This window comes from Peromyscus maniculatus, chromosome 19 (genome assembly GCF_049852395.1).
Source record: "Peromyscus maniculatus bairdii isolate BWxNUB_F1_BW_parent chromosome 19, HU_Pman_BW_mat_3.1, whole genome shotgun sequence".
NCBI lineage: Eukaryota > Metazoa > Chordata > Mammalia > Rodentia > Cricetidae > Peromyscus > Peromyscus maniculatus.
Window position 1 is genome coordinate 6032307 of NC_134870.1, and position 25627 is coordinate 6057933.

General features: G+C 46.1%; 1 protein-coding gene across 6 annotated transcripts in view; it reads right to left on the reverse strand.

Moving 5' to 3' along the window:
• Nucleotides 1-25627, reverse strand: part of Kctd1 (potassium channel tetramerization domain containing 1) — a 208493-nt gene that overhangs the window by 14388 nt on the left and 168478 nt on the right. For 5 of the 6 annotated variants that reach the window (XM_016001598.3, XM_076554768.1, XM_016001599.3 and 2 more), the window contains exon 3: nt 6514-6658. The exons of the other annotated variant lie outside the window; for it this stretch is intronic. In XM_016001598.3, the coding sequence (XP_015857084.1) occupies nt 6514-6658 (145 nt within the window). The remainder of the gene's footprint in view (nt 1-6513; nt 6659-25627) is intronic. 6 annotated transcript variants of the gene reach the window in all.

The window sequence follows — 25627 nt, forward strand, 5'->3', positions numbered from 1 at the left end:
CCAAACATCACACAGGGCCCCAGCAGCACAGCAGATCGCCCACAGGGAATGCAGTCAGTCCTCAGGACAGTGGGATTGGATCCCTGAGGTTCTGGGGAATGCTGGCTCTCAACAGCAGGACATCACAGGGATGTCATAGAGGGCACCATTCTTTGCTTTAAAACGGTGCCCTGAGCAGCCATCAGAAGTGACAGACCTCTGCAGGACTTACCTTCATTTAGTTTTAAGGACTTTCTCCCTACAAGGGTGGCGTGGCCACCATGGTTTTGCAGTGTTTGGACCCATAAAGTTAATCATTGTCCTCATTCTGCAACTCTTTCTTAGGCTGGCATTCTGGTGTTTTATTCTCTCTCTGTGTGTGTGTGTGTGTGTGTGTGTGTGTGTGTATGTGTGTGTGTGTGTGTGTGTGTGTACACGTGAGTGCACATGCATGCATGTGCTACCACGGGTATCATTCCTCAGTTGCTCTACACTTGTTTTTCAAGGATCTCTCATTAGCCTAAGCCAGGAAGGCTAGGCTGGCTGGCCTGTGAGCCCCTGGAATCTGCATGGCTCCACCCCCACAGTGCTGACATTGCAAGTGCATGCTTGGCTTCTTCATGTGGGATGGAACTCAGGTCTTGGTACATGCGTGACCAACACGTTAGCATCTTACGGAGCTGTCTCTCCAGTCCTGGGCAGTTTTCTGCTTCTCTGTTTTCGGAGCCTGGGCAGTTGCTCATCTGTTCCCGTTCTCCTGTTCTGACCCACGGCTTCTTAACAGAAGTCCTCTCCCCTCACCAGTGGAAGGGGACTCCCAGCTTCTCCTGACGGCTCTTGGGTTTGGGGACCAACGGCACCCAGCTTTGTATTTATCTTTGCTGGCTAATAAAGGAAATGGAGACAGCAATGTGTTCCTTCTGTGCTTTGCTGGGGTCCCCACCCTGCAGAAAAGACTAGACCAAATCCAGCTAACAGTGACCGGATGCTTGATGACAGCCCTGAAGGCAGAGACACCATCAGGCTGGCAAGTCACATGGACATGGCGCTGGAGGAGTCGGGCCTGACTGAGGATTTGGTGAAGGGAGGGACTCCAGGCCCCGTCTCGAGAGGGCTGAAACTGGGACTGGCTGCCTGGTCCTCTTTGTCCTCCTAGGTTGCTGCAGCTAGTTTCCTGCCTCTGAGGGAGCCTTCTTGTGGGGGAAGAGGTAGGCATGGGCAAGAGGAACACGGTCTCTGGAGCGGGGAGCAGCGTGCAAGGTGGCAGCAGCTGAGTTGCCTGGCGCAGGCACCCTGAGTGGGAGTGAGGTCCCTCCGCTCTGAGACAGCTCTAACAACTGGAGTAACCAGAAGCTACGCTTGTGGTGCTGGAGTTGACTGAAGAGTCTCTCGATGGGACCGGATGCGAGGAGAGACTCTGGTCACTGGTGGGTGGATCCAGGGCAGTGACAGTGATGTAGGAAAACTCAGAAAATCCTAACAGCCGGGGTCCTCACAGCTGTCCCACTGTTTCTACCCGTGACAGAAGGCTTCCATAGTTCCATGAGATAAACTAGCAAAAGTCTCTCCCCCACCCCATAAGGACTCTTTCCATAAGTGAGAGACTGCTGGTTCTCAGCGGGCCGACTCTGCTGCTTGAGGGCACTCGGCAATGCTTAGAGACGTCTTTGTAGCTATAACCGGGGGGTGGGGCACTGTTGGCTCTCGGTGGGGAGCGGCCAGGAAAACTGATCAAAGTCTTACATTGTACAGGACAGCCCAACCCCAGAGAATCACTTGGCCGCAAATGTTGGCCAAGCAGAGGTTGAAAAGCAGTCTTCACAGAGCTCATTTCTCCGGCAGCCCAAGGGCATATGCCTCAGTAGCTGGCAAAGTTCAATCCTAGCATCACAGGCTGGCCACAGGCTCGTTCGTGTGCGGCAACACGAAGCACACACTGTCACGGGGCATGTGTTCTTGGTAAGATGTTGAACCTACAAGGTCTCCAGATATGACCTCCAGGTCAAATGAAATCAGGAGAAGACTGAATGAGCTAAACTGTCGGGACGGCAAACAGGCAAATAAATCCAGATGACATACCATTCTGTGGGGCAGCTGGCCCAGCCTCGTTGCTAAGTAAGCAGGAACCTTACTATAGAGTTCCGAGAGCGATGGACTGAAATTCTCACTCAATATCTGGCCAGCCAGTATCCCGGAAACACTACTTGTGCAGGGCATTTGGGGGACCAACCAAGTAAACTTCAGTGGGGTTATGGTATTACACGAAATACTGTTTAGTAAAAAGGGTGGTAGAAAATTGTTAAAATAAGTATAGGAAAAGTTCCAAGGGGGTATGTAAGGGTCTGTCATAGTTCTCTTTGGTAGCCCACTTGACATACCTGGACAGAGGGAGCATCACATGAGAAACTGCCTCCATCAGACAGGCCTTTGGGCTGGGGGAATTTTCTTAATTGCTAACTCATGTAAGAGGGCCCCCCCTCCCATGGCAGTGCCATCCCTGGGTGGATGGTCCTGGGGGTGTATAAGCTGAGCAACCTAGAGGAGGAAAGCCTGTAAGCAGCATCCCTCTGTGGTCTCTGCTTCAGTTCCTGCATCCAGCTTCCTGCCTTGACTTCCTGTCTTGGCCTGCCTTCATGATGGATTGTAACCGTGTAAGCCCAGTGAACCTTTTCCTCTCCAAATTGCTCTTGCTCATGGGTTTATCACAGCAGCAGAGAAGCAACCTAGGGCAGGGTTTAACTCTGGCGATCTGAGCAGGGGGAATACAGTGCATCCATGTTCTTTGCTTTTCATATTTTCAGTTTTTCTACAGTAGACACATACTTCTATAATATTAAAAAGCATTAGAGTTTTCGATACAGTGTAGACTGATAAGCTAGGCTGCCTGGTAGTGGATTTGTGTAAATCTAGGAAGGGTGGATATTCACAGAGAGCGATCACAGTGGGGCTGTTATCAAAGATGTTAAAAATAACAAGCTGCAGGGAGAGACTCTTATGGGTCCTTAAGAGCAGTCAGAGCAAAGTGTCAGGCTTCTGGAGTGTTGAGAGCTGCAAACACACGTTTGTGTTTGTATGGGGGACTGGAGTAGAAATGAGCAAATCATAATTGAGGACGGAATCAGACAGGAAGGGTAGTTAAATCCACATAAAAACACTCAGAATTTTTTTTTTTTATCAGAATGTACACTGATAACTGGCTTTCCGTGGAAGCCAGGACACAAGCTTCTGAAATATGAAATTATCATAATTGTTAAGTGGGTTTTTAGCACAGACAATGTGTTTGTGGACTTGGATGTTAATGGATGTTAATTGGAAGATTTCACACCCATGTCTGCTCACCAATGGCTGGAGTCAGAAGAAGCAATCAATAATCATTCTCCCTAGCAAACCTGGAAAGCAATTCTTTCCATGTGACAAGGCCGTGTCCCACTGCCAGGGTCAGAAGGAAAACTCTGGCGTTCTGACAGCTCACATGGGCATGTGTGGTTCCTGAGAACTGAACTGCTCTTCATGGTTTAATTCCATCAAGGGCCACGGAGCTGAATGGCCATCTCAGCTTCCACCCCTCTTCCCGATGCTCGCTCTAAGTGCCCGAACACTGTGATGTACAACCCATCTGGCTCTAAGTCCCCCAACACTGTGATGTACAACCCATCTCCCAGCAGCTCCAAAGGAAGCATTTTAAGGCCCCAGGATATGTGAGTCTCTTTTGACATTTGTTTTGGGCTATGATCAACTAAAGGTTGTGTTCTGTACTTAGAGTTGATGAACAACAGATATTTGGGGTTCAGGAATCTTCAGGGGACACCCCAAAGGTGTGGTGAAGCAAATGGCCCAGTCCTAAGTGACCTGGTGAGTCCCCAGGGCATGGCCTCTGGAACTGGCCATATCAGCATCTAATCTGAATGCTCTTGGAGACAGAACCGAGCCTCCCTTGGAAGTTTGTGACTGAGGGTAAAGCCAAAGTATGTGTTTAAAATACCAAGATCCTTTCTTGAAATATGCTGCCATTAAAAATAAACGACTATATTTATTTTCTAACAGTAATTCCCAATTTACTATCTTATGGTTCCCTGGAGTCACATCCCTGTTAGAAACGGGAGTTATAAACGATGACATCATATAGATGCAAGCTTTCTGTTTTCAGGTTAGTCCTACATGATTTTAAGAGACGTGTACTGTCTGCTGACACTCAGCATCTGGCCTCCTGTGGCTATTGTCGCTAAATAAGCAATTGTCACGGGCACAGTATATAATATCCTTTAGGAAAACACGTGTCTCTGTCTGTAAGAATATTACCATGCGGCAAGGTTAGGGTCAGACTCAGAGGGTTATATGGCTGGAATTTATTGGTTTACTTCCTGCTTGTGTGGGAGTGTACACATGTGGGTGTGCGTGTGGAGCTGTATATGTGGAAGGCTGAAGGCAATGATAGTTGTCTTTTATCAATCTCTACATTATTATTGTTGTTAGTTTTTGAGACAGGGTCTCTCACTGAACCTGGAACTACTCACCATGGTAGCTAGACCAGCTGGCCATCGCGGCCCCACCATTTACCTCTCTCCGGGCCCCTCTGGGCCTGGCGTTTATGTGGACACTGGGGATCTGAACTCAGGTCCTCACACTTGCACAGCAAGCCACCTCCCCAACCCATATGGCCAACTTTTAGGTCAACCAGCAGATCCCAAGTCAATAAGGGGCTCAGGGGCCTCTCCATCATCCTCTCTTTCCTGAACGTGAAACAGTGTGCATGTGCCAAGGATTATTAGTCAAATGGAATAGAGTACAGAAGTTACATCAGGGCATGTTTGCTTTAGATGAATAACAATGCACCTTTATAAGAGCATAGGAGAGTAATGGCTGCTGCTGGGATGTGCAACTCCCCTGCACCTCTGCAATGGACGTGAGGAGGATCCAGGAGCCTGCTGCTCACGGGCCAGCAATAAGTTCTGTGGTCTCCCAAGGGCACACACCTCTCTTTACACTCCAGACTCTAAAGACTTGGTGAATACATTGCAGCTCTGAAGTGTAAGTGAATTACAACTGTGTATTGAGAAGACGCTATTTCAAATATTTACAACATGCATGATATTTTACATAAGTAGAAACACATTGCATATCATTTTATAACTTGCTATTGTCACCAAATAATAAAAATTCGGGTTTTGCCCCATGTATCAACAGATACACATGAACCATAATCTTTAAAATTATTCCATTATATGGATAGTCTATATTATTTCCTACCATCTGCTGGTTTTGAACTCCTTTTAGGTATGTTAAGTTTTCCTATTATAAACACAAGTACCAGACATCCTATGTACACACATGTTTACATGCTCTTGTGAATATTTAGAGAAGATAGATTCATAAGCACGGAATTGCTAGACAGCGCGCATGTTTGAAATTTTAATAAATTTATTGCTAAATTGTCCTCCCAGAAGGTTTAGTCACCTTCCCTCCTGGCCACAATGTACACTCCCCCCGCACGGTGTCAAACGAATTTATAAAAAGGATTATATCATTTTATTTTTGTACCTTTGATACTAGAGGGAGAATGAATACCACTTTAAATATTTACTGACAAAATCTTTTCCTCCCTTTGGGAAAATCTTGTTTATAGTTAAAAATTTCCCCTAGATTGTTTATATACTTTTATAGATTTGGAGGAACTCTTTTATGATGGATATTAATCTTTTGTTGCAAATATTTCTTCTACTAAGACATCTTCTATTTGAATATGATCTTTTTTGCTTCACACAGATCTTTTTAAAAATTCCTGTGTATAAAAGTCTTAAATATACCCTTTCTGCCTCAAAATAGAAATTCCCTTTTTAAATACACTCTGTACACATCTCGTTAGGTTTACTGCTACCTGGACATTATAATTTCTGCTCTTATTTTTTCTGTTAGATGCTATGACTGATTCTTGCTATTCTGCAGGCAACACATTGGTTGTCGAGCATTGGTTCTGAATTCAGATGTTTTAGTTAGTTCTCTATTAGTTCTAATAGTATTCAGAATTAGTAGTTTTAGAAATCTTCTATTTAGAGAGACATTACCAGCCATAAAAATTCTATTTCCATGTATTCCCTTCTAATAAATTCCATTGCCTACCGAGATTCCCTTTCTGTGGTTGATGCCAATACTTGCTACTCCGTTCAAAAGGAACAATTCTAAAAGCATATTGCTAATATTAACCTTAGATTTCTGGGAGACAAATTTTGATTGAGTTAAGAAGTTCTCTTACTATCTAGCTTGCTAAGACATAGCAGAAATTAAATTTGAATTTAACCAACTTCTTTTCAGTTTCCTAAAATGAAGTATAATTCAATTATTTAAATAAAAGGTGAACGCTTCCTGGTCCTATAAAGCTTAAATGCCCATGTACTGTGCTTGACAAAGACAGGATAGCCAGGTTAGGGGGCTGATGCCACTGGAGTTGGCATGCTTGGCAGGGCAGGGAACTAGAAAGAGTTTTTTGGAGCACATCAAAACAAATCACAAATTTACTGTTAACATGGATTCCCTCACCTTGAAATCATCAGGAATGAGGAGTTTTGATGTTCGTAGAAAATTCAAGATATATCTGAACATCTGTCCATCTCTGTCAATGAAATAGTGCTGTTTGAGACTGTCCAAAACAATGGGTTCTGTACCATCAAACAGTCTTCCGATTCTGTGATAAAAAAAAAAAAAAAAAAAAAGAGGGAAGAGGGAAGACAATTAGTTGCTTGGCCACTGAGACTCACATCTCCAGCTCTGTGTCACTGTCCTGCATGCTTCCAGATAGCTGCGAAAATATCTACTCAGCAGTGACGGGTCTGAGAAGTGCTGCTCCTTACTTGATAAACATCTTAGGACGAGAAAACTCAGAATAGTCTCGGTCGGTCGGTTGAGGCACATGCCCGTATTCCCTGTCACCTGCAAAGGATCATGGCGAGGGCGTCACCGTGACGGGAGACCCTGCCTTTCCCCCAGTGTTCCTTGCTCTCTGCTTCTTGCAAAGGGTTCGTTCTCCCACGTGTCTTCTAAACCTCTTCGACTGAAAAAGGGGTTCTGTTTCTAAGAAAGGTGTTTCAGCGGTTTCCCCTCTTATGAATGCCAGGGTTCTAATGGGACGGGACGGCAGTAGAGCGCTAACGTCTAACTCAGAGCCAGTGAGGGCTGGCGAGTGACGAGAGGCACCAGGAAACTTCCCTCCTTGACCAGAGGCTCATCTGCCTTCTCATTAATGGTATGGGTGGACGGATCACCCCAGTTTTTAAATACAAGTTTTTAAACTGATCTCATAACTTGCCTGTCTTGGCTTTGGAATGCTGTTTATTGCTTTAGAGATTATTTTGAAATAATGCACTGTCTAATACTATGTTGAAATGTGACAAAGGTCACAGAAAATCAAGTATTCTACCTTAAAACATGACAAGTCATATTTTCCTCTCCTCTGGAATCAGTCCTGTGAATTTCTGTTTCAACAAAAATACTTTAAAGATAATTCTAAAACTCACCCTACCCAGAGGTGGGTCAAAGAAAACCATGGTGGAGTTGCATTTCTCAAGCTCAGCAAGTTTTCTGTTGAACTTTCCATGAACCAACTGTGATTATTTAGGGTGCAGATTACAATCACCCCAGGATTCCTTCACTGTGTGTAACTTCTCGTTCCTTTCTCCCTGACACATCAATCAGACAAATCCACTGCGTGACTTCCGTGTAGGCTTTCCAGGACAGCCTGCTGCAGGACGGGAAGGAACGAGACTTGTCTGCCTCTGACTGAAGCATTTTACTCTTCGCTACAAAATAAACACTTGGTTGTCAGGGAAAGAGTGGAGGCCGCATCGGTGAAGCGCTCTCCGGGCGTCTCACTGTCCTCAGCACTTTCTCCATGTGAACAAGTCCATTACCCTCATCTTAGCGGTGAAGAAATTTACTTTAAAACATGAGGAACTGGCCCAACTAGTTAAGTAGCAACAGGGATTTGACTGACTGCAAAGGGGCCTCCTTACCCTCATGGGAATGAAAAGAATTGCCATTGTGCAACCAGAGCTTTCGGCTTAGAGCTGTTCTTAACTGTATTGGTTAAACGAGAACTATATAATGAGATCCAAGTCCCGATACTGATAACCAGCGTCAATGCCTCTTATCACTCTATTAAACAGAGATGAAAAGCATTTTATTTTTAATTAAGTCCTATGCTCCGGAATCACTGAGTACTCATTTGCAAGCTTACACCTAGCAGTGCAAGGTCACAGGGTGAGTCACCAGTGCAGGGTAAGGTCACAGGGTGAGTCACCAGTGTGGGGCAAGGTCACAGGGTGAGTCACCAGTGCGGGGCAAGGTCACAGGGTGAGTCTCCAGTGTGGGGCAAGGTCACAGGGTGAGTCTCCAGTGCGGGGCAAGGTCACAGGGTGAGTCACCAGTGCGGGGCAAGGTCACAGGGTGAGTCACCAGTGCGGGGCAAGGTCACAGGGTGAGTCTCCAGTGCGGGGCAAGGTCACAGGAGTCGTCACCAGTGCGGGGCAAGGTCACAGGGTGAGTCTCCAGTGCAGTGCAAGGTCACAGGGGGAGTCTCCAGTGCGGGGCAAGGTCACAGGGTGAGTCTCCAGTGCGGGGCAAGGTCACAGGGTAAGTCACCAGTGCGGGGCAAGGTCACAGGGTGAGTCACCGGTGCATATGTGCCGAGCGGAGCCATAAAGGAACTGCTCACTCCTGTTCAAGGAGAGCGGCCGAGCAGTGTGGCCGGGCCAGTTACTACCTCTACTCTGGAAGCATGCCTTTCTTGTAGCTCCATTTCGTTTTTATAAAACTGTCTCATTTGTTTTCTAAAATAAGCTTTTCTTCCCCTCACAGTTGACGAGCACAACCCAAGTCATTCTTAGCTCAAAAAGTGCACAGGAATAGAGAGATTCCAGGGGAGCCAACACAAATCTGTTAATTTATTAGGCTCGATTGAAGACATTGTTGGCTTTTGAACTCTCCAAATTAGGAAAAAGGTGTCACTGAAATACTTTTTACGGTGTAAAAAGCTGAACGGAAAATGTGGCAAGTATTCACAAAAGGTACCCGGGCAACACGAGACATTACAGAGAGACGGGGGACTCCAGTCAGCTGCTGCAGACTCGGAAGTCAGCTGGGCCCTAGGCACGGCATGGGCAGAGAGAGCGTCTCTAGGGAGAACAGGAGGGGCTGACCACCGGGGCAGGAGAGGAAACCCAGCCAGGGCTGCAAGGGCCAAGGAAAAGATTCAAGTCCAGCACTATCATCCTTAATGAAACCTCCAGCAATGGTCAAGTCCCCTGATGCTGCTGGCTTGGAACCTTTATCCAGCCCTAGGACTGTAGTGGTATTTGCTCCGCCCATGACCTTGGGCTATACAGCCCAGAGGAGGCTTCCTGCCTTTTTATATGACCTCTTATAAGAAGTTGGAGAATGGTCCGGCATCACTTATCATCATCAATCCACGTGAGTCTATTAAATGGGTAACAGAATTTATTAAAATATAAATTGAGGAAATACAGTCACGAGTACAGAACGGAGTAGACACCAGAAGTCATCCTCTGATCTGACCCGGGAGCGAATTCACCTCACAGGCAGGAGCAGGGAGAAGGGGCATGTGACCCTTCTCCAACTCCTTATAAGAGGTCAGTGGTAGGAATCACTGCCTCCTTTGGGACTTAGAGCCCAAGGTCATGGGCAGAGCAAATACCACTACATATGACCTATGACCATGGAGGGGCACTGGGTAACCAGAACCCAAAGGGAATAGGACCGCTACTGAGAAGGACCAGGTAGGGCAGGGGTGACCCCAAAGAATAGGAATTAGTAAAGGCCAGGCTGATGGATACGCTCCCAGGAGTCTGGGGGCAAAGAAAGGCATGAACTCCTGGGTGGGGGAAGGTAATGGAAAGCCTGGGCTGCTTAGGGTAGAAAGCTTAGGGTGTAGAGAGAGGGTCAGGGCTGTGGAGAGAATGGGAGATGCCTGGAAAGGGGCCTAGGGCATCAATACACAGTCCTGACCGAGTGAAAGCTCTCATGAGAAGCAGGAAGTTCCCTGTCTGAGCAGCAAATGTTAGAAGTAAAAAGAGGTTGCAATGGTCCCCTTTCTGCCAGCCTCGAGGAGAAGGGGAGGAAGGGGTGCCAGCAACCATTAGTGTTGTCTCCTGGTGGGGTTGGTGATGGGCTGGGTTGTGCTGTGGGAAAGTATTGTTCGGCTAAACAAATAACGGGAGGAATCAACGAGGCTGTATTTCTCATGGACACATGAATGGGGCTACAAATCACACTGCAGTGACGTGAAAACGCTGCTGCCTGGAAACTATGTGGACTGATTACAGTGTACAGACCTTGGAGAACATTCCTGGTTTCCAACTGACCAAGACCAAGCTGGCTCCAGATGATGTATGGCTGAGGTTTTCCTCCTCTCCCTTTTACAAGTGTGTCTTCACTGAACCAAAGGGTAATGCTGAGAAAGACTTCCACGATGTTTCAAAGGCTAGTAACTATTCTAATATCTTATGTCTTCCTTAAAATCAACTTATTCTGAATAATTTCCATCACACACCAAAGCTGACAAGTAATGAAAGGAATCTCTTAAGTGAAGACCCCCGTTTCAAAATCTGAGTTCTTAACTAGTCTTGTTCCATGTCCACCTTCATGCCTTACTGCCCCTGACTGGGAGTTTTGAAAGAAATTTCATACAGCACATCATTTTATCTGACTATTTCACTAATTACTAGCATTAGAAAAGTCTGCTACAATCTGAATTAAGTATGTTGAGTATTACTCTTCTTTGGTGCTTTTTGACATGAACACTGTTGACTCCTCTTGCTTACTGCTCAGGGCAGAAACTGCTGTGGAAAGCAGGCTCCTTTGGGTGAAAAGTCGGTCTGGTTTCCTGTTACAATGGGCTCCCCTTTTACCTGGCATAGTGTGTTAGATACAGTGCTCACATGAATATGAAAGGGCTAAAATCAAATCTACCCGGCTCTGGATGAGTCAGTCCTGAAAAACTGTTCTCTTCTGTCTTCACTCATCTGTAAGCCCTGGGTTCTGTAATTTACTGAGTCGGTTTGTTAAGAATTTCCCTTCCCTCCATTCTTGTGTAATCATTTAGTTATTCATTCAATATCCACTGAGCCCGACTACACCAGAAACAGGTGTGAGTATGTGAAAAAGACACAGTCCTTGCTTTTGTGGAATTTAATAGTCTATGTGGCTAGAAGCGCAGGTCAACTGTAGCATGACAGAGTGAATCATTTTGTGTGGAGCGGACAGTAGAGATACAAAGGAGGTACACCCAACACATTAAACTCAACTGCGGTTGTCAGGGAAGAAAGAAAGGCTCACTGGAGTGAAGGAGAGGAAGTAGCTGAGCACAGGGGTGGGTGGTCAGGGTAGGAGAGGGCCCAGGAGATTCAGGAGCTTGGGCAGGAAAGCTTCCTATGCTGTGCTGAGTCAGGCTGACTGAAACTGGGCAGAGCCTGGTCCATCAGGAAATGGAGCACAAATTGGTTTGGAGGGTGATGAGAACTGATGGCAGATTGTTCTCTTGGGAATCTTAAGAGAAAGCAAATTTAGAAACGAGACAAAAGTGAGACACCATATTGGGAGCCACATCTCCTCAAGGCCGCGGCTCATCCAAACCCAGTCTCCTAGGCTCTTCACCATTTCCTGTGCATGGTGAGGTGGTTCTCAGCCCAGGCTGATGATAAAAAAAACCTGGTGAGCCTTTAAAAAATTACTGACCTCAGGGTCCCCTTGTTATTCTGATGCAGTTAGGAATAAGGCCTAAACAACTGTAGTTTAAAAAAGCTTTCCAAGTTTGTGTGACCATTTGTTTGGGAGACAGGATCTCACTATGTAGCCCAAGCTGGCCTTGAACACACAGAGATCTGCCTGACTCGGCCTCCCCTCCCAAGTGCTGGGATTAAAGGTGTGCACCACCACAACCACACTGGACAATCCTGAACTTTTGAACGTCCTTCCATCTCCCGAATTCTAGGATTACAAGTGTGCACACCACAGAGGGTCTCACCGAGCTAAGAATTAGTGTAAGGGGGGGGAGGGGCAACGAGACTAGAGAGTGAGTCAACCCACCGGCCTTTCACTTAGTCACGTGGCTAACGATGGCAGCCCCCACTCAAACAGCCAACTGCACTTTTAGAAATGAAAGACTTGACATCATTCAACCTCCTGTTTATAAATGTAACAATAATCATAAACATGCCCTTCTAGAGACACAGTTGGCTAGACACAGTTTCTCTAAATCTCGTCTCGCTGCCCTGTGGTGGCCAGCAGAGACAGCACATCCAGCCCTCAGAGGGCAACCGAGCCTAGTGACGTGGAGTGGGTCCCCTCACTCAATGACCTAATGTCTTAAGAGCCAGATCTTGGCTCATCTTGATCTCCACAGGTGGCCTCAGCTTCTCATCTTGCAGGTAAGGGGTAAGCCCACGTGTTAAGTCACTTGGCCAAAGGGGCCATATTGAAATGATGGAGCTCAGATGACAACCTGAGTCTGACTTGAAAGTTTTTCTTGATCATTAGATAGACTGCCTCTTCATTTATGCTAAAAAAAAAAAAAAAAAAAAGCCAACAGCTTCTTCTAGGAAATGTATAATTGTTACAGTTTGATAAAGCTTGATAGCACAAGATAATATGTTATCTGGTAATTACTGTGTAGGGAAAATAATTTACTTGATAGCAAGATAGAAAAAGCGGAGGATCTGGGGCTTCCAGTCAAGGTCAGTGGAAGAAATGATGTGCTGTGAAGGCACCACAATTGAGTCAACCCAAACCAAACGGTAACACCGAGACTTCTGAGGTTACCGTCAGTACAGCTGGTGGAACGGTGAGGGAGTACACGGAAGGATGGGAACCGAGGATGTGCGGAGCGGTGAGAACTCCTGGGACAGGGCACACAGCTGACTCATGACTCCACCTACTCTGTCACTACTATCCCCGACACACTGGGTCCTTACACTGTGTCTCGAACACTCCTGGGATTTACGGCTTTACAGCTGTGGACACTCAAGCTGGGGGAGGGGTTTGGGGAGGGGTGTTCCCATGCCTTCTGCAGCTGGCCACCTTCTGTCTCCAGCCCTTTACACCCTCTACTTCCCACAATGCCTGGTAGACACCTGATCATATCCTGTTTCCAGACATGGAAATGGACACTCGTTCTGTTGACCTAGGGACAAACGGAATGGTCTTCCCTGCTCTCCTAAGCCCAAGTGCCCTGGAAACTAGAGGACGTGGTTACCTGCAGCTTCTGTAGGATGGACATGAACAGGGAGGATGAGAAAACCCTGGGGAATGAAATGCTAAGACTGACCAAGAAGCAAGGGGGAGAATAGGAGGGAAGGACACCAGGTGGGCCTCTATACCCATGCAGGAGCTTTTTACCAATAAACACCCCCCAACTTTCCATTCCAAGGTAAACATGGCTTGGTCTTGGGGAAAAGACTCCAGTTTCTGGTCCAATTTTTTTTTTTTTGCTGGCTACCAGATTCAGAGGCAACTCTCAAATGATCTCGTTAGCACTGGGGGTATTTTTAAGTTCTAAGTGGTACCTATCAGTTGAAAATCGGGGAAGTATAAAGGGTAGAAATGAAGCTGAACAGAACATCTGTCACGAGTCTACCATCTAATGGGGCATTAAAAAACCTCACTTTGGATATGAAAAGTACTCCCCCTCGCACACATCCCACCAAAAGTTCATGTGTTGAAGGCTTGGTTCCCAGCTGGTGATATACCATTGAGAAGTAACAGGATGGATGGGCTGCTACTTCATCAACATATTAATGAGTTCACAGCTAAATGGGCAATTAGAGGTGGGACCTCGTTGGAGGAAACAGATCACTGGGGATGTGGCTTTGAAGTGGTATATGTGTCCCCGGGCCTTTCCTCTGCTTTCTCTGCCCCCCTGGGTACCATGAGGTGACCAGTTTTGTTCCATCACATGATCCTTGCTATGATTCTGTGCCTCTCCTCAGCCTATAAACAAAGAAGTCAGCTACTGTAAGCCAAAATAAGCCTTTTATCCTAGAAGATTTGGTCAGGCATTCTGTACCAGGCAAGTGAGGCTGGGAGCACCTGGTAATGCAGCTTTATTACTCTTTATGTCTTCTGTTTGGCTTCCCAACCACATTTCTTCCCTCATATTTGAAGTCTAAGGTAGATGGCAAACAGGGTAGAGGGGTGGATAAGGACACTTGTGTGTCCATGCACAGGTGTGTGTGTGTGTGTGTGTGTTACAGGTATAGGGAGAACTGTCACCACAGATGTTACCTGGCCTCAGAGCATCAGAGAGATAAGCACAGATGGGCAGAGACAACCTGTCATCAAAGGATTCCTTCCTGTCTTTTCTGCTGAGATTACAGAGGAAGGAAAAGGAGTAAATGAAGAGAAACTATAATTAATAATGAATATGTTTGAAATGTTACATTAGATTGATCGAGGGACTCCATGATACCTTCTCTGCCATGACAGACTATATTTCCTGAAACTGGGAACAAAAATAAGGAAGAAGAAGAAAAAAAAGTCCTGAATGGTCATAAAGAACATCCAATCTCAAGCAAACAGTATGTTGTTTATGACCACTCTGGGTTCTGGGATAATTCTTTAATGTTTCCAGTCTTGGGAAATTTCATGTTTCATGACTACAGATAAAAATTGATTTAGAGCTTGTTATAGAAATGGATAGAAGTAATTTAAAGGAAGAAAGAAAATAATTTCTTAAGTAAAAACGAAAGCAAATTTTATCTACGTATGGGGAGCTGTGGGCTGCCTCCAGCACCTCTCCCTGAGGCAGCATCATTTTCCGGGATAGATGGAACTGGAGTCAGTGGGGGGAAAGGAAGAAGCATTTCAAATGTAAACAACAGGGTGTGTGCAGGGCCAATACAGGAGCTCAGTCTGGACAGTTGGTCTTGATACTGATGGCTCAGGCTAGGCCAAGGCCACTGAGACACTACTTCATCTACAGGAAGTTTTTAATGCTTTTAGTATTGTTGTCGTGTGCCTGTGTTCACATGCGCATGCATGTGCCCAAAGTGTCCTCACTTGCAAAGTGGGGGTAACAGTATAAAGTCAATGCCAGGAGTCTTCCTCAGTTGCTCTTCACCTGACTTTTTGAGACAGGGTCTCTCCAGGAACCTTGAGTTCACAGACTTGGCTGGCTGGGGAGCAGGTTCCAGGCCCCTGCCTGTCTTTACCTTTCAGTGCTAGGACAACAGGTATGCACCACATGGATGCCCAGGCTCCAAATTCAAGTCCCCATGTCTGCACAAGAGGTTTTACCCACTAAGCCATCCTCCCAGCCCATTAGCTTGAGTTTTGATTTGGTTGTTGTTGTTCTAACTAGAGAAATGGGATCCTATCAGACAGTGAATTCTTAAAAGGAACACATGGACACACAATAAAACATGCACTGTTCTCTTTGGGGTACATGGTATCCAGTCTACACGACTGCTTGAGGCTCCCTACTGCAGCAAGCTGGTAAATAATGATGCCAAGACTCCCACAGGCAGCTGGACTACAGGGCCTGGCTTGGACCTTCTCCTGCACTACCCAAGAGTTGTTTTATCTCTCCGTAAAGCACCATGCCCTCCTGCCACAGACTCAGTAACTGCTGGCAGATGTTCATTCTCAGACAATTAAGTGCTGTGCCCCCAATCAGAATTCTTCAAATCTAAAGGATCAGGCTGAATGGGACAAAAAGAATTAAGACCACCTGGGCATACTCCTGGGTCAAGCAAGTGTCTGTTTTAAATGGTTTCTAGAACGAATGCCTATTTTTCTCAGATGAGCCCAGGACGAAATCATCCTGCCTTTTCCTGGAGCCCAGCTGGGTATTTTCAGTGAACATAGTCTCTTCAGGGTTTTATCTTGCTTTCTGTATGAGCAGGCAAGCATGAACATGTGTGCACGAGCCTGCCTCCGCAGCCACCCCCTTCCTCCTCCCAACAGTGGGTTCTATATTTAGAGGGATTTTTGACACACTGCTTAGGCTTTTCTCTTGATTTAAGAACTCTAGAATATGTTTTCCATTTTCGAGTAATAATCCCTATTCAGAGGGGGAAAATGCTATAATAGCTAACATTTATTGAGAGTGTGTTCAACACTCTGCTGGAAATTTTACAGATTATCTGCTTGAATTCTCACTATGGTAATACTAAGTATAAAAATGCCTAGTACAGGGAACATTTTGACTGAGGCAGTGAAGAAACTGGGTTGTAGTGCCATCAAGAAGCCTGCTGAGGATGCTGAGGAAGCTGAGGTCTGCTTTCCTGAGAGTGAGGGCCAGGCCATCTTTGAACTGTCCCAAGTCCCCCTGCTACTAAACCATTCAAGCACACTAAAATGTCAAGTCAGGGATGAGGATCCATGCTTGAGTCCTTGTCAGCATGTGCAAGGACCAGGGTTCAATTCCCAGCACTACAAAACAAACAGAAGACAAGAAAGAGCAGAAGCTTAGGCCTACAGCACTGTCCCAAGTCTGCCTGCCTGTCTCAGAGCCTTGCTCAGGTTGTCCACCTGCCATTTGTGATCTTGAGACTGTGGTTTCTCCTTCCTTCCTTCCTTCCTTCCTTCCTTCCTTCCTTCCTTCCTTCCTTCCTTCCTTCCTTCCTTCCTCCCTCCCTCCCTCCCTCCCTCCCTCCCTCCTCCTTTCTTGGACTCTCCATCTCTTCCCCCTCCTTTTTTCTCTGCAAATCCTCAAATCCAGCCTATACTGCATGTTAGCCAAGAACTCTACCACCACACTACATCTCTAGGCCTTCATATTTCTTGTGACAGGAAACTCCTGAGTGTGTTCTGGGTGAATCTAGTTGTGCCTGATTTCTACCCTTATTCCTGGGCTTCTTCATCATGACAAGCCTGATTGTCAGATTACAGAATGTGATAGAACATTCTCGAGTCTTCCCCCAAGTCTAGCAAGCCCCTGGGTCTGTCCAGGGACTGCTGTTCACAGGTGGCCGCTGGCCCGCGCTCTCCTCATACTTTGTGACCATCGGTGAGGACAGGCTGGGGAGTGGAGTATGCCCACGCCTCCTTTGTTGTCTCACTGTTCCAGACTGTTGGAAATCACTTACAATATGCCGCAGTCATTGCTTCACATAAACGCGCATTATATTGATCATACGAGAGGACGATGGCCAAGCCAGCATTTCTATTTTCAACTTCACAGTTTTCCCCACTTGCGATCATGCCAGCAAAACAGTGGCTTATAATGAAAGTATTTAAATCTTTCCTTAGTGTGTTTAAGTGAAAAACCTAGAAGCTTAACAGTTTAATGAAAAGAACATGAAATTACAAAAGACCAGGCCAATGCTTTTCTAACATCTTCAGGAAGATGGACAGAATAACTGAATCCACCCTGACCCATTTGTACTGCTTTCTTCCTCCCCCATGTTCACAGACACAAATGCACACACCTACCATATGCATTATTTCCACACATGTACACAAATGCATACATGTCACACATATCCACAAACATATACACAACACAAATACATACAAATTTATACACACCATATGCAAACACTTCACACATACAAAAATACATGCACATACACAGACACACACTCCATATGCATAAACACCACACATATATAAATGCATGTATAAAGACATGCATACATGCCATATACAAATGTACATACACACATGCATATATGCCACACACATATACAAATTCACACATATATACAAGTGTACACACACACACATACACACATACACACACACACACACACACACACACACACACACACACGCACACACGTACACGTACACTGTCTTAGTCAGGGCACTATTGCTGTGATGAAACACTATGACCCAAGCAAATTGGGGAGGAAAGGGTTTATTTGGTTTTGTAGTTCATCATCAGAGGAAGTCAGGACAGGAACTCTAACAGGGCAGGAACCTGCAAGGCAGGAGCTGATGCAGAAGCCATGGAGGATGCTGCTTTCTCAGCCAGGCTTTCTACAGAACCCAGGACCACCAGCCCAGGATGGCACCACCCACCATGGGCTGGGCCCTCTCATACCAATCACTAAATAAGAAAATGCCCTACAGCTGCATCTTTTGGAGGCATTTTCTCAAGAAGGTCCCTTCTTTCATATAACCCTAGCTTCTGTCAGGTTGACATAAAGCTAGCAGCGCACACACACAAATACACACACACCAAACTTCATTTACGACCACTGTTCTTAAGAGCTTATACAGCAACAGTCGCATCAAAAGGTGGTTGAATGAATGGAAATGAATTCATCCTGGGACTATGACTGCAGAGTGATGACGTTAAAAACACATCCAGAAACCAGGCTCCCCAAGGACACCACCTCAGGACTGGGAGTTGTGCCTCTTTAAAGGAAGAGAGAAAAGCCAAACACTGAAATTCATTCCACAGTCAGTCGCACATAGGCACATGGAAGGGCGCACTGGACATCTCTATCACCCAACAGCCTTCTCAGAATGTCTATTTCTTTGGATCACCGTGGGATGTGCCAGTTTGGCTACAAGCTCTCCGAAGCCTCCTGTTTCTAGATTATGCTCGCCTGTGCTTAGTAGTCACCAACCGAGAGTGTCACATGAACAGTGTGACCTGGAGAGCCAGGCATGGTGCCTCAGGCCTGGACGCTCGGCAGCTGGGAGGCAGCTTCAGGTACACAGTAACTTCTACTGGTGTTGACTATGAAGACCTTGTGTGAACCGCCCGGCTCATGAAAAGTTCAGACCTGTTCATGATTTAAAGACCACTCTTGCTGTTGTGTGTTTGAGAAACTCCCGAGAAGGCTGCTGACAGCTCTTTCGGCCTTGGCCACTGCAGGGCCAAGAGCAGTCACTCTGGAGGTGTCGGTCTCAGGCAATCAGCCCCTCCCTGCCGGGCTCATGCCTGGTTTACACAGTTCAAGAATTCCCCCAGAGGTGTCATGCAGGCCTTCAGCACACTGAAAACAACAGATGCATCTCTAGATGCTTCTCCCAACGCTCTCCAACAAAAAAACAGAACCAGGCCCCGACCTGCTAAAGAAGTGAACACTCCCAGCTGGGAACCAGAACATGTCACTATTCCATTCCTGCTTCGGGTGGGCACAGAGAGGAGCTGACAGAGTTGGTCCGTTGACATGACAGCATCCCTGACTTGTTCTCACACCTCCCTATGCAGAAGTCCTAAGGAAGAAGGAAGTACTTTTGCCAACCTGGGACTCTCTGAGGCAGATGAGCTCCTCAGGAGCCCACCCAGCACACCTTGTTCTTGGAGAGACAAGCCACTGCTCTTCTGTCTAGCTTTCTGACAATTGCAGACACCTCATGGTGGGAAGAAAGGAAGATGCTTCATTCAAAAAAAGTTTCATGAGTTAGCTTGGTTGTTATGATCTTTAGTCCAATAATTCAATGTATCTAATGATTCTCTTTCTTAATTCTCCTGCATGCCAGTTCATTCCTTACATGGTACATTAGCAACATGCTGGGGTTTTGGTGAGGCCTCTTCCTTAAAGCGCTTAAGATTATAGACTAATGGGCCAGTCTTAGGTTATTCCTTAAAGACAGAACTAGAGGAAAGAAAGGAGGGTCATTTAGGCATATAACTCAGTTGGTAGAGTGCTTGCCTAGCATTCCCAAGGGCTTAGGTTCAACCCCAGCCCTAAGCTGAGTATGTGGTGCACACCTGTAATCCCAACACTCATGTAGAGGTGGGAAGATTGGGCGGCGGGGTATCCTAGGCTACAGAGCCTGGTTTGTCTGAGATCTGGAGGAGAGAGGACCTTTCTTTTTTCTGTTCTATGGATTGAACTGTTTTGAGGCCAGGGGAGTGTTCAGGTTTGAAGCAAGCTCAGAAGTCTTCAGGGCCTTCTAAGTTGTTTTTCAAAGGTCATTTTTTGGGGGTGGGGCAGGGGGCATGGTGAGCTTAATGAGGTTGGAGGTGGATCCTAGAGCTCAGAGTTCAAATCAAAGAAACAAGATGGAGTGAGCTTGAGTTCACCTTTCTGTGGCAAAGCTCTCCAGCCTGTATGCTTTGCATTGTTCAAAAGCCCTGGTTCACTCATGAGGCACTCAAGTGAGCCCCTCAATACAAAGAATCAAAAGTGATAAGGTACAATGCCATTTCTAAGTCGCCTGACACTGGCGTTGATTAGCAACGTGAAGCCACTGTTCAGAGCCCATGTCACTTCCAGGGACATGGAGTTGTTTTTGTTTTGTTTCAGTGTGCATGTGGAGTGTGAGTGTGCACTGGCGGCCAGAGGCAGCCTTGGGCGTTAGTGCTCAAGTCCACCCTGTTTGAGATGGGGTCTCTTTGGGTTATCTGCTGCTATGTCCGCCAGGCTGGCTAGCTGGACAGCCCCTGGATCCCTGTGTCTGCTCTGCCTCTCCCAGGAGAAGCACTGGGATTAAGACACAAATTACCACACGTGTTTCAATGTAAATTCTGGGGACTCACACTCGAGTCTTCACGCTCACACAGAAAGCATTTTACCCACAGATCCCTCTCCCCAGGCCCCAGTGCACTCTCCTGGTTATATTCAACAACTCACTGATACTGGGGATCTCCCTTGGCATGAAGGTTCATGGAAAACATGTGATGTGGCAGTTTGAATGTAGTTGGCCCCATAATCTCACAGGAAGTGGCACTACTAGGAGGTGTGGCTTTGTTGGAGTGGGTGTGGCCTTGTTGGAGGAAGTGTGTCACTGTGGGGGCGGGCTTTGAGGTTTCCTGTGCTCAGGATACCGCCCAATGTCTTAGTTGACTTCCTGTTGCCTGTAAGATGTAGGATTCTCAGCTGTTCCTCTAGCACCATGTCTGCCTGCATGCCACCATGCTCCCTGTCCTGATGAGAATGGACTGAACCTCTGAACTGTCAGCCAGCCCCAATTAAATATTTTCCTTTTTAAGAGTTGCTGTGGTCATGGTGTCTTCACAGCAACAGAAACCCTAACTAAGACACCTTGTAAGAGCATGCCTGATTTCCCATTCTCTCAGGGCTCCCACAAGGGGCATGGAGGGCAATGTGTACCCACTTCTGTTAGCTGTTGGCACAAAGTGCTGCCACTTTGCAAGCATCTTGCAATTAATCTCTCAAAAGTAGAGCACTGATAAGGCATTCAATCAAGGCAATGCATTCTAAATTCTTAGTGAAATGGAGTTTAACAGGTGACATCCAGAACAGACACCTCCATGGCTGGTATAGTGGGGAGCATGCTTCGCTTTCTCTAGTTCACTCACAGCCCGTGTGTGCCTGCTTTGGTCTTTTTTCTTTAGTCCTTTCTAAAAGTTCTACTGTATACACCAATTTTGCATGGTACAATATTACGTAAGAACGCTGTCCACAAGGCTATGCTATATCCTTATTGAACGTATTCTCACTATCCCACACACTTGCCTTCCCCACACTCACCCTCCTGTTAGTACCCTGTGTTCCTCAAGGGTAAAGGTTTGTCTCTATTTTCCTATCATGCACACAAACAAGATTTTATGTATATAAAATCCAGAAAGCACAATGATGGAAAACATATGTTCGTCTGCAAGTGGAACACTCCGTTTACACCCTGCAGAGAACACTGACACACTCAGGGGACCCCTGAGGTGCCTTTCAATCTCACTATTTGATACCACCTATGGGAGGTTTCCTTTTGAAAGTAATCTAATTAATGAATGTGCTTATTTTCATGAGACTAGGTTCACTGTGTCGCAAAGGCTGGTTATGAATCTGGGCCATCTCAGCCTCGACAGAAGCTGGAACCACAGGCATCAACTCCATTCCTGACTAAGAAACTCAAATTTTCAATGAAGTTAAAGTTATGCTTGGATGTGAATAAGTGCTTCTGTTAAGAAATATTTGTGTTCTGCATGGATGTGAGACAAACTCGCCATGAAGACACGACACAGGTACTGTGTGACAGTGTGCTTGCTCACCCACAGAGGTCCCCTGTGTGACTGTGGTGGCCTGGAGGATGACATCAGGACTACCAGAAGACACAGAATCAAGGCTGCGGGTTTGATAAGTCTCACGTTCCAGGTTCCGATAGGACAGTTGGGTTTTTGGAAATCCATATAAATATTCACTATTTTAGTTACTGTTATGTGTGTATGTGATGATGTATGAGAGTAGAATAAGTACATCCATGTCACAGGATGCATGTGGAGGTCAGAGGACAGCTTAAAATTGTTTTTCTTTATTCAAGAATTTCATATATGTATATAATGAAATATATACCCCAATTTCTCTCCTCCAATTCCCCCTCATCTCCCAACATGTCCCCTCCTCAACTTTACCATATATTTTTACATATATTATATAATAGTTATAGACATGTATATGTTAAATATATTTGTATATAACATATGAATATGCATGTGTATAAATGTATGTATATACACATGGACACACACACCTATAACCCACCAAGTCCAGTCAGTGCTGCCCATATGTGCATGGGCATTGGAACAGGGCAGTCCTATCAGCAGCCACATCCTCAGGAAAGACTGGTTCTCCCTCCCTCAGAAGCTACCAGCTGCCAGCAGCTAGAGAGGACACCTTTCGGGAGTCAGCTCTCTCCTTCATTGCCGGTTCTGGGCATTGAACTCAGGTCATCATGACCTCACTGGTCCGAAATCCTTTCATAGTGGCCTTTAAAGAACAAAAACAAACAAAATAAACCACAAACCCTCCCCCAGACCACGTGTGTGGCTGGCAGAAATGACAGGGTTTGTAGGAACAGCAGTCAGTCCCTGAAAAGCAATGTCCAAAATCTGTGGGCTGAGCTGCATGAAGGAACCATTTAAAAACTGAGGCTCCTCTAATGGAATTGCTCTCACGAACACTGTAAAATGGAGCATAGTTTTTACTATTAACCTTGTAAGACATTACCCAAATGGATTAATTTTTCAAACAGATGAATAGATCAGGCATTTGTTATTGTCTTGTATGATGAGAAGAAACATGAAGATACTGAAAACTGTAAAAATAATCTTGGCATTCTCTGTGACACTACTCATCATGACAAACAAAAATGGAAACTGTTGTCCCAACCCGTATGATTCATGGCACAATTAGTAAGAAAGGCCTGGTTTTACAGACTGCATGTGGCCACACCAGAGCATGCACCGAACAGCCTGTGGACACTTGTACCTGTCATTGTACATCAGGTGCCCAAACTCTGAGATCCATGAGGATCCAGGGGCATTTACTCCGACGGGAGAGTTTGGGTGCTGAGGAGACGGCTTAGCTGATAACCATGTGACTCGCAAGCAGAAGAACCTAGGTTTCCTCTCCAGAGCCCACATCCAACTGGGCACCACCCACGTCTGCAGTTCCAGGGCTGGGATTCAAAGGGACGCAAAGATCTAAGGGGCTTGTGGGCCAGCCACTTGAGCCAAATTAGCCAGCTTCAGCGAGAGACCCTGCCTCAAAGAACCTGAGGCCAGATAGGTCATGGGCCCTGTGGGAAAACCTACTACCATTGCTCCCCTAGATAAAGAGAGCAACAAAATGACTCCTAATGACATTGCTATACGCCTCAGGGTACCACTCAACCTTACCAGAGAAGTTTCTTCTTGCAGTAACGGTAATTTAAGAGACCCACATGGTCAATGTACAGAGAGGAAGTCACTTTAGAATGGTTAGCCCTAACTGGGGTGTCTCCACCATAACTGTCTCTGAAAGGCTCAGGGATCTACATGGAAGAGGAGGCAGAGAGACTGTAAGAGCCACAGGTGGTGGATGACTCTGGGGGAAGTTTTGCAGACACCGTCGACAGATGCAGAGGCCATGGCAGCACATGGAAGACAGGCACAAGCCCAGCCCAGACAACATCACAGCACTGAATGGGAAGTAGGCATGCAGTCCCGCCCCTCACCAAGGTGCCCGCCCCTCACCAAGGTGCATTTGATCGCTGCTGGATAAGGAAAGTCAGTTCAGTGAAGAGACAGTTACCGAATTTCCCATGCTCCAGAGTGGGCACCACACCCAGAGTAATCAGCCAGCAAAAACTGGACTCCATGGTTTTTTGTTTTTTTTTTTTGTTTTTTTTTTTTTAAGAGAGAGGTAGAACATGAAGTTGGATAGGTAGGTGGTTGAGGGAGGACCTGAGGATGTGGGGGAGGAGAAACAATATGATCAATATATTGTATGAAATCATAAATAAAAATAGTATTAAAAATAATGTAGAAAGCAATAAAAAAAAGATATCCAGTATCCACCTCTGGTGTGTGTGTGGGTGTGTGTGGGTAACAGAAAGATGTTCAATGGGAAGCTGGGTGATTGACAAATTAGGACATAATTAACATACACAATATGACCCACAGTTCTGCCTGGAACCATTTTTCTCTGTTATTCCCAAGTGACTCTAACATGAGGGTGCCAGCAGGTGCATACATGTAAGGGGTCTGTGCCTCCTTCCAGGTCTAACCCGGAAGAATGAGGGGTAAGCTAAAGCATTATTGGCTTCCATGAAGCTTCTACACACATTTATCTCAACAGCTTTTCATTCACTACTTCAGTCAAAACCGAACAACTCCACATGTAAGACTGAAAGACCATGCTGGTCACAAAGGGCATTGTGGGTGACGGAGCAGTGAGGGGAGCTGCCCCATGCCCAGGGCCTGCAGTGCAGACATTCTGTGTGTTCCTGACCACTGGAACAAAGGGCCGATGCAGTGATTCCCCATGTGTCCTCTGCTGGATGCATCAAAGGACACAGGAGACAGTCGGATCAGAAAAGACTCAGCATGCCACAGTAGCAAAATTCTGCTTCCAAGTGTAAATTAAAATGCAAACTGGACTTTTGGCTTAATTTTACTCTCAGAAAAATGAAGATGTTTCTTGGGGAAAGAATTAACTATGTGAAAATAAAATCATCTTAGATTTAATACAGTGGACAAGTTAATTCCCCAGAGGGCCTATTTATCTTGTGCAGTACTCTTTTCTTAAGACAGTGTCTCATATAGCCCAGGCTAGCTCAAACTCATAGTGTAACAGAGATGGCCATAGACTTCTGTTCCTCCTCCTCCACCTCCCACGTGCTGGGATAACAGGTATGCCCCACCATACCCAGCTATTATCTTTCTTTGTAGTAATTAACTGTCTAGTGAATATTGCTTATTGACTGTTTTTCTCTGCCACCTCTGTCTGATAAGCTACAGAGGCCGTTGTAAGAGACTGAGGACTTCTGCAGGCCATTGCATGCTCTGGTGGAGAGGAAAACACAATAATCCATCAATGAACGTCAGCGTGTGGTTGGGAAAAGCATAGACACTGTAGTGGCCTTTCCTCTAAATTATACTTTAAGACAAGACACTCCAAGTCCAAACCCCACCGAAAGACAAGACACTCCAAGTCCAACCCCACCAAAAGAAAGCACGGCCCATCTTGCTCTCTTGTGACAGAGGAACCTGGCGGTTGTACAGTCCCTGTCAGTAAAGGATATTCTCCAGCACTAGACAGAGAAGCAGCTTCCCTGCTTAAACACAGAGGTCTCTTCAGTTGGTCACCTGCATCCCAGAGGAGTAACCGTGGGGAAGCAAGACGACTGTAAAGTGAAGAGAGGAGAGAGAAGGAAGAGCCCTCCTGTCAGCTCCGGGAAGCTCCACACCTTCCATTCCCAGGGCCTTGCCTCTCCCAAAGTCTAAGGCTTGGCCAGTCCT